At 40.4% G+C, this 10,000-nt stretch overlaps 1 protein-coding gene across 2 annotated transcripts in view; it reads left to right on the forward strand.

Moving 5' to 3' along the window:
- Nucleotides 1–9,196, forward strand: part of LOC119583792 (alpha-protein kinase 1-like) — a 15,445-nt gene extending 6,249 nt beyond the window's left edge. For both annotated transcript variants that reach the window (XM_037932489.1, XM_037932490.1), the window contains 2 exons: nt 2,535–2,684; nt 6,230–9,196. In XM_037932489.1, coding sequence (XP_037788417.1) covers nt 6,341–8,257 — 1,917 coding nt within the window. In that variant the 5' untranslated portion in view covers nt 2,535–2,684; nt 6,230–6,340 and the 3' untranslated portion in view covers nt 8,258–9,196. The remainder of the gene's footprint in view (nt 1–2,534; nt 2,685–6,229) is intronic.
- The last annotated feature ends 804 nt before the right edge of the window (nt 9,197–10,000 follow it).

Raw genomic sequence — 10,000 nt, forward strand, 5'->3', positions numbered from 1 at the left:
TGTGGATAATTGCACGCAGATGTTTATTACTTGATGGCGTCATTTATGCCTTCTGGGAGTAACGAGGAGCTTTGAAGTGATAGGGAAGTTTCAGATGGGGCTTTAGATAATTTTGACAGTGACTTTAATCCTGAAGAAGTTGTGAGTGATAGTGAAGGCAGAGTGAGTGTTGAGGAAAAGGTGGAGGAGGATGCCTCAGGGAGGGGCGTGTGAAGGGAAAGGCTCATCAACGGAAGTTGTTGCCAGGTGATGGGGATGTCTCATCATGAGTACACAAAGCACCTGCAGGATTTCCACCGCTCTAAAAGGGTCAAGTTTACCATGCGTCAACCATGCCTAGCGAATGGCTGTCTCCAGGCTGGACACCATATCCACATGCAAGAACCTACTCCTGCCTGCTGATGCTTTACTACCATCACATGGCCTAAAATACAGGCATTAGGCTTACTTGAGTGGCCACTCGGACAGGTGTGCAGCTTGTTGGCTGAGCACACATGAACACTTGTGTGCAGTGACAGGAATGCACATATCCTCATTGCATTGTTATTTTCTCTTTTTCCGCATTTTTAGCTTTTTTGACATTTTTCAATGTCTATATTTGTCATTTACTTCACTTTTTCCAGATGGGAATAGATTGTTTTCCTTGCAAGGACTCCATATCTCTCCAGGTAGTCCATAACTCATTGCAAGAATAATAACAATAAATGACACTGTTATTTGAGTCTCTTCTTTTTTCACAACATTCCTTTTCTGTAATACAACCTGCAGCATCAGTCATGGTGGCCAGGAATAGGATCCTGATTATGGAAATTGCATCCTCCCTGGAGCTAAGGCCACATAAACACCCATTGCCTCTCCTCTGTAATGTTATTATCTCTTTCTGCATATGTGTGTGTGTGTGTGTATGTGTATGTGTGTGTGTGTGTGTGTGAGTGTGAGTGTTTGTGTGTGTGTGTTTTTGTCATCTTCCAAGGTTTGTATTTATTGCGATATACTGTACCAATATGGTAATTGAATATTTTCCATAATACACTCTGTGCTGCCAATTGTGGCAGGCAGTAATAGGATCCTAAGCATAGGAATGCTTTACTAGTCATGGCTCACAGACAGTACATGCAACACTCATTTACTGAAATAATGGAAGAGCCTCTTCCTAAATGTCTAATCTAATTGTGCACTCATGGCAAGTCATTCCTGTCACACTGACTTTCAGCCGAAATTCTCATAATAACATGTTCCCAACACCCGACCCACAGCCAAATTTTTTCATGACAACTTACTCACCAATTTCTCAGCCCGATTATTTCATCAGGTGATGGTCACATTACCTGGATCCAAGAGGTTAATAAATCAAAAATATATATACAAAAATACTCCTACAGAAAAAAGGACTATTAGCATTGCAAAGAGGAGGCAAGGAGGCTTGGAACCATGTGTGAGCCACACACTCAGGATACGCACCACTCAAGGAAGCCCAGTACCCATGTATGAATTGAGAGGCACCTTAATTCACCTCAGATGTTTTGCAGTTCACCTCAGTTTTCTTTTTGTGTGTGTGTGTGTGTGTGTGTGTGTTTTTTGTACAGAAACTAAGTTATTTAAATCCATGTAGATTTCCACATCAATTGGGATTTCATACTCATCTTGACTCTAGACTTTTTTCTTTTTGTACTTTTGTGGGGGAGCAAACAAGTCATTCCTCATCTCATTTCACCCCATGCTTTGCTACTGCCGCATAGTTGTGTTTGCGTGTTTCTTGTTGTCGGATTGATATGATTTTTCTTTTAGGTTTAATACTTTTAGTTATTTACTTGTTTATCTTTTTATTTTACATATAAAATTTCATAGTTTGTTTATAATGGAAAGGTGTTGGTATTTCGATGATTCATTTAGAATATATCATATGATGTCCATTGTGATTTTAGTTTATTAATTGTTTATGCACACAAATGGCTCCACAAGTGCTTTGTCACCATGGAATCAATTAAAATCGTAATGTCTATAATTATGATAACAGTATTGATAATAATAGGAATAGGAAATTTCTTTCTCTCCTCAAGGAATCAGAAAGATCTTCCTCAAGGAATCAGAAAGATCAGGTGAGGTCTTGTAGCCCACTTGATTGACTCCTTGGTAGTTGGCCACTTGTGGAGCCATCTATGTGTAAAGAGTTTACAAGACAAGCTACAGACATTACATGTTCTGGGCAGCAATGGTTAATAAAAGGTTATTACATTGGCTATGTTTTGGTAGAGAGACGTTTTCAATAGCTTCAGTTTATGCACTTCAAATGTTAGATTTTATACTACTTGTAATTTTTTTTCTTTCCTCCCTCATCTTTTTTACAGGTATATACAAGGAAATAGTTGCTATTATTCCACAAAGTTACTAAGAAATACAATTTTAAATGTTTTCCTCCTTAATTTGTGTGCTAGAAAATCTAATCTACTCACTTGATATCTCTGCTGAAAGCTTGTCAGAACCTTTACTGATGTTTTGTTTATTTATGTCCTTTACTCTTTTTTGCTCTGTAGTGGGAATCAAGTCTCTGGAGTGGTACTGCCGCAAGTGTCTCCCTGAATTCGTGACCCAGACCCCCTAGCTTGGCCCCAACTGCGACCCTAGGACTTGCTTTGCACTTCCAAGAAGCCACGCAAGTTTCACGGGTCATAGCCGCAAGCAGTGTAAGTATGCGATGAACAATGATATGCATTAACAGTAAGGGTAGAAAGTTGCTGTTGTGGCCAGAAAGCCATTAGATGTTTTTTGTAGGGTTTTAGCATTGATAGTGTACGTCATTTTGGTAATCTGAGGGGGGTGGTCTTCATGCATCTCTCTTGCTTAGAGTGAATGCTATATGGTCAGCTCGTTCTTAGAAAGTAACAACTGTGCATGCAAAAATAGAGGAATTTGACCACGTGTCATAAAGGGATACGAGGCCCTTCATTTTTAATGATTCAGATTTTCTAAATGAATTTATAACTTTCGGTACAAAGCAAAACAGTTGAGCTAAGTAGCAAAAGAAGGCAATTAGCTGGCCTTTTTTTTATATAAAACCCTATGGAGAGTGAATATTTATTTGTACTATGTGCCTTTAAACCCCTTTGGGGAAATCCACAGGCATGTTCATTGGATGAAATCCCCATTTTAAAGGTATTGAAAAGAGTTTTTAAAGGTTTTGTAAGTGTGAATAAGTGTAACTTAATAGTTAACTAAATGTTTGCTTTTCAAGAAATAGCAACTATCATAAGAGCAAAGACTCTGGAAACTTATGATAAAAGTAATCCAAAAGTATGAACACAGGCACTTGGTTGCAAATATGGTCCATTCTTCTGGGTATTTAACAGAATAAATACTTACATTTGCATGAAAAAGTTTTGATGTTGGCATTCACTGAATATGGAAAATGAAATGCATCACTTTGGGTAAGACTTTTTTTTTTACTATGAAATCCATGGGCATATCATGCATTGAAATGTATTTTAGGAGAATGTTGCACTCTATGCAGATTGGAAATTATGCAATCTGCCTGATGAATGTTTTTCTCCTCTTGCTTAAACCAATGTCACCAGGAAAATGTTGTGCTCATTTTAGATTTTTTTTGTGAAATGTCTCAGTCTCTGCAAGTGCTGAGCCACAAAGGAGTCAACTAGTAGACCTTGTGACCTTTCCTGATTTCATCTTTCCTTGAATTGGCATTTAAATATTTTTTTTTACTAATGCTATCAACATCAATGGTGTTATTTTTATTTTAGACATTATAATTACTATACTGTCATTGACATTAGTAACAGGATTATAAAATAACATAAAATCATTTAAAAAATCAAGGAAAAGGGTAAACAGGTGAGACAAGTAGTACTCATAATTGGCTCATTGGTGACTTATTACAAGTGGAGCCATCTATGTGTAAAAACAATTAATAAAGTGAATACACAGTGGTCATGGCATGTATGCACTTGCCATGCCCTTCGGTTTTAAGTTAAATCTGTATTCGCAATCACACTTACATAAATTGATGCTGAGAGATGTTATGTTGAGAGAAGATAGCCCAGGTTTTTGTTATGATCAGGAATTTAGTTATTAACAGATATAACCCATTGTTTTATGTTTCATTTCTCCTTTAGTACTGTCAGTTGAAAGAAGTCATAAAGCTTGGTGTTGCAACATGTTTTCACCTTTGTTTGCTATGACTAGTAGGCATTCCATCTACTTGTCTTCTTATTCTGTAACATTTCGAAGTACTCATTAACCACAGGAGTGTTATAAAATGTTTGAGCATTTGAGACAGCACATCCCATCAGGAAGTATTTTTTAAGGTGCATTTAAACCATTTCCTTATCACAGATGTTATTTGACTACCACAAGTTTATTTCTCTATATAACCTTGAATAATTATCAAATTGTGACATTGTTGTGTTTTGCTAAAGCCCTTGTAAAGACAAATTACATATCTGGAAAGTGTACCACTTGTATATTTGAAAATTTTGTTAGGAAAATTGCAGTAAGAGAAATCAGTGCAATTGATACTGAATTCTGCACTGATTTGGCATCTCAAGGTTGACCATAACAGTGTTGTTAATGAAACTAACCTTATGGATGGCTCAGTGTTTTATACAGCAAGTTTTATGTACAAGACAGTAACAAAAACTTATTGAAAATTTTATTGAAACATATTTACAAGACATAAACTGCTAATGATGATTGATGTTGATGCTTTGTAAAGTAAATGATCAAACCAAACCAATGTAGATATTCCATACGGTGTTCATGCACACCATCCATTGCAGGTCTTGCTCAAAATATGCCAGTCTGTTGGGGTGTTGTGGTCATATCTAGCCTGTCTCAGAAGGGTCAACTCCTTAGACCTGGGTTGTTCTCAGTCTCCACCAAGGTATTAGGCTTACTTACCACAAGGATAGATGTGCCTCTTGTAGGCCTGGCACACACAAACACGCATAAGAGGTGTCAGCACTCCTTGCCTCTCCTTTGCAATATTATTTTCTCTTTTTCTGCTTAAGCATTTTTAGTTGTTTTACCATTTTTCAATATCTGTATTTGTCATTTGATGATAAGCTGTGTCCAGATGGTAGTAGACTTCATTGCACATGTCATCTCTCTAAGTGATCCAGAACCTAGTGTAATGATAAATAACATTTTGTTATTTGTGCCATTATATAATTTTTGCTTAGTATTCAGTTTTCTGTAATACAGCTTGTGCCACCAGTCACAGCAAGCAGGAATAGGATCCTAAGCACTGACCTCCCAGGAGCCAACACACTAGATAGAAATAATGTAAGAGCCTTTCCTGAATGCCTACAGAGTCTAATCACCTTCAGCCAAAATACTTATGACAGCATGTTCGGGGCACCCCATAATTCTGCCAGTTTTTTCCATGAAGGCATGTTCATGTCATCCGTCTCTCAAGTCAGATTTTTTCATGACATGATGGTCATGTTATCTAGGTCATAAGATTTATAATCTGCCTTATTTTAAGGGGAACATTGATGTTTAATGCCCCCCTCCCAGCTACTCACACATGATGGAAATTGAGTCGGTACGTAACACACATAGAGAATATATATTTCCTTTTTAAGGTAAACCCCAAATAAAACACACTATGAAAAAAAATGTAAGAGCTCTTTAAGATGTTTCTTTTTCTTTTTCTTTTTTCCTATTGACATGGTACATACATATACCAAGTCCACTGCAATTTTAGTTTATTAATTTTGTTTACGTGTAGATGGCTCCTGAAGTGTTTAGTCACCTAGGAGTCAATAACGAGGCCTACCTGATCTTAGCTGTGAAATATCTATACACATAGATGGCTCTGCTAGTGCTTAGCCACAAAGTACTCTTAATTGGCTCATTGGTGACTTAGTACAAGTGTAGCCTAATATGTCTAAAAACAATTAATGAAGTAATGTATGTACATACACCCAATGCCCGTTGGCATAGGGGTGTAATCATATCATTATGATTGATATAATATCAGTAACATTAGTAGAAAATAAAATCTCCTAAGAGCTTGTGAAGTAATCTTTGTGTAAACAAATTTTACAAAGCAAAACCACATTACCAGTGCATATACCTGGTATCAGTGGGTTAATCACACAGACACACACTCATGATGGGTGACTTCTGTGTGATATTTTAATCTTTGCCAGACTTGTGTGTTCTGCTAAACACAAACAAATATGTATGCTAAATCCACTTTCTGGTCTTTCAGGTTTGTCTGCCCAGCAAGCAGAAGCGCGAAGACAATTTGTGAGAGGCGGCATTTGAAGGCTCAGGACTGGATATCTTGGCCATTGATGAGCAGGCGCTGGGGTCATGCTCCATGATGGATATCCCACTTGATCTTAAGCTCTTCATGAATAACACGGGCACAAAAGTTTATAAGTGCGACCAGTGCAATGCTTCGTACTCCGACAAGGCGTACTTTGAGTTGCACAAACAGACGCACCAAAAGGACGGTGGGATGACTACTGTGCAGATAGTCATGGCTGCCCCTCCGCAGGCGGGGACCCCGCAGCCTGCACCGGCACACCAACAGCAACAACAACAACAACAACAACAGCAGCAGCAGCAGCAGCAGCAACAACAACAACAACAACAACAACAACAACAGCAGCAACAACAACAACAACAACAGCAACAACAACAACAGCAACAGCAACAAACTCAGGCACAGCAACAACAGCAACCACAACAGCAGCAGCAGCAGGTTATACACCAACAGGACCCCCAGTTGACAGCGTACAAAAGAGCGTATGGGGGGGAGGTGCATCAGATATATGAGGTGGCACCATCAACGCGCTACCAAATTGTAACAACGACGCCACACACCATAAATGCAGGCACTCTTGCAGCAAATCAAACTCAGGTCAATGTTCCAACTTATACTGCCCCCACCTATGTCATAACGGGGACAGCAGAACAGCCACAACGAACAGTGGCCACTGTCCAGCATCAGCCACAGCAACAGCAGCATCAACAGCAGCAGCAGCAACAGCAGCAGCAGCAACAACAGCAGCAGCAGCAACAACACCACCATCAACAGCAGCAGCAGCAGCATCATCAACACCATCATCAACATCAACACCAACAGCAGCAGCATCACCAGCAGCACCATCAACAACAGACACAGCAACAGGTGCAGCAGCAACAGCAACAGGTGCAGCAGCAGCGGGTGTTGGTGTCTGCGGACCCCAAGGACCGACCCTATAAGTGTGACCAATGCACGGCGTCCTTCATTGACCCAGGAGAGCTGAGTGAGCATAAGAAGAAACACAGTGGTGATGGGCCCTTCACTTGCGAAGACTGCCACTTTACCTTTATGTACAAGAGCCACTTCCGGAGCCACAAAACACGCTGCCAGAAGAAGCGTGCCATGATGCCACACCCGCCTAAGCCCATTGTGAACCCTGGCCCCATCAAGCGCCAGTTCCCCACGCATCAGCAGCAGCAGCAGCCACAGCAACAGCACCAACAGCAGCAGCACCAGCAGCAGCAGCAACCACAGGCCAATAACAGAAGCAATACCAAGAACAATAGCCACAATAACCGGCAGCAGAATGCCAACAACACTGTTCCATTCAACCCAAGCAACCCGACCTTCAAGCGGCAGAAGAAGGAGCAGCGGCAGGACCGCCCCTTTGAGTGCCATGAGTGTGATGCATCCTTCCAAACACTGCAGGACCTGCAGTCACACAAGGCAAAGCACACAGGTGAAGGCCCCTTCAAGTGCGAGGAGTGCCGCTTTGTGTTCCTTTACCGCAAACTTTATGAGGCCCATCGAAGACGCTGTGAAAAGAAGCGCAAGGAGCCCCAGCTAGCTGTGGCCACTGTTGCAACAGTTACGCAACCCCAGCAGGTTCAGGAGCAGCAGCAACAGCAGCAGCAATCGCAGCAGCATCTGCACCAGTCACAGCAACACATTCAGATCCAGGGCGGACGAACTGTGGGCACAGTGCCCTCATCTGTATCCTCAGTGCAACTGGCAGGCCCCATCTTCCAGCACCAGCCAGCTGTTATAGATATGAGGGCTGTGCAGCCACAGCAGCAAGTGCAACAAGTTCAGCACATACAGCACCCAGCTATCATTGAGCAGGTGATCCATGTGACACAGGTGCCCACCTCGATGGGTGGTGGTCGGCAGGAGATTAAGTATGACCTTGTTCCTGCAACTGTAGACATGGAGAATGTGAACCAGATCATGAACCTAATCAAGGTCAAAGGTCAGCCCCAGCAGTAATACCCCCTTTAACCCCTGCCACCTCAATCCCCCTCCACCCCTTCTCTTCATTCACTCCTTACTGCTGTTACAGAAAAGAGAAAAGAAAAATTACAGAAAATAGACCTCCATTCAGTGCTTTGTGGTGATGTGAAATTTGGTTCTTGTGCTGACGGTCTGGTTGAGACTAAAGCTAAGAAAAAAGAAAAAAAAGAAAAAGCATAACTCAGGTGCCATCTCTGAAGGTGATGTGAGTGTGAGGTGAAGCCGCCATATGAACACCTATGCAGTGCGAATGCTCACTGTTAGAAACGTTCTGGGCATTATCTTACATTGAGGTCAGTAACATTTCAGTAGGGATTAATGTCATTTATCCTAATTCTCTTCTTTTTTTTTTCTTTTTTTTTTTTCCCTTCATATTCATTTTCCCTTCATTTTTCTTTCTTTTAATATAATGTAAAGTACAATTTAACTTTTTTTAATGAAACAAAAAAATTATAAAAGTGCCAAGAGTCTATGACTTGATATTTGATATTTGATTGAGTTGCAAGAACAGATGTGCTGCCGTTGCATTTCTCGAGCCGTTCCTTCTTGATGCGCCGAGAGCTGTATATGCAAATGAACTCCATGCAAGGGTAGTTGCCCGCCTGCTGCCCAACCAGCCATTCATTCATTACCTGCGCCATTCTTCACAGTGCTCAGTGTATCAACTGGGTGATTTTTATGTATCATTACTATTATTATTGATAGTGTTTATTTTCTTTTTTCTTTTTTTTTTTTTTTTTTCTTCTTGTTCGTAAAAAGAATTCCATATTTTACACTTGATGGAATGTATCCTACTCCATTTTTGGATTTCTCTAGTGTCACCCTTGTGCAGGAGCTGGACTCTGGTTCTCTGACAGGTGAATATAAGAATAATGATAAAAGGAGAAAAAAAAAAAAAAAAAAAAAAAAACACAATCAACAACAAACTTTCACACCGGTACAACCTCTATACACTCCAGTGTCTGTTCCTTTCTTTGGAAGAAAGAGGGGTGAAAGCAGTGACAGCATCTCATTAAGCATCTGGGGGCTAAAGAAGAAGACTCGCCCATCCTGAAAATGTGTTTCCTCAGTGGCCTTTACCATTGGGGAAATATTACATTTGAGGACAAGAGGAAGGCACCAAGAAGCACATTTCTAAGTGGGAAAAATGACTGGGAAACGCGTACGTGTGTGTGTATTTGTCTTTTAGGAATTGTGGAGAGTCCTTATTTTTTTAACTGTTAGAGATTTCCACTGTGCAAGTGTTGTATTTAGATTTTTTCTTTTTCTTTTTCTTTTGTGTGAGTTATTTCTGTTCATTGTTAAAGCTGTATCATTTGTATGATCATTGTTGAGTAAGTATTTTTTATATTCATTTTTTTTGGTGGTCATTGTTTGAGATGAAAAATGATGGAGTGTATATTACATTACACTGTTTAAAGTGTTACCCAAGGATCTTATTTTGGCTCCCACACCTATGAGAAGTCTTCGAGAAGAGGGGAGCCAGAGTCAGGTTTGTCCCTCCAGGTAATCTCACTTCTGAAAGCCCTTGTGAGAAAATCAAAACACATGCATACACTCAGTTTCACACAGTTTACATGTACTTACCCTTGCAGAAGCAAAGACACACACAAACTCTTCCGGAGCTTAATGGGGGCAGTTGGGTGGTTCATTCAGAGACGACAAAGGAAGTGCCTAGTGCTGATGTATGGCAGAACGTTTACAAGGAGAAAATGTGAA

Source organism: Penaeus monodon, chromosome 17, assembly GCF_015228065.2.
Source record: "Penaeus monodon isolate SGIC_2016 chromosome 17, NSTDA_Pmon_1, whole genome shotgun sequence".
Taxonomy (NCBI): Eukaryota; Metazoa; Arthropoda; class Malacostraca; order Decapoda; family Penaeidae; genus Penaeus; species Penaeus monodon.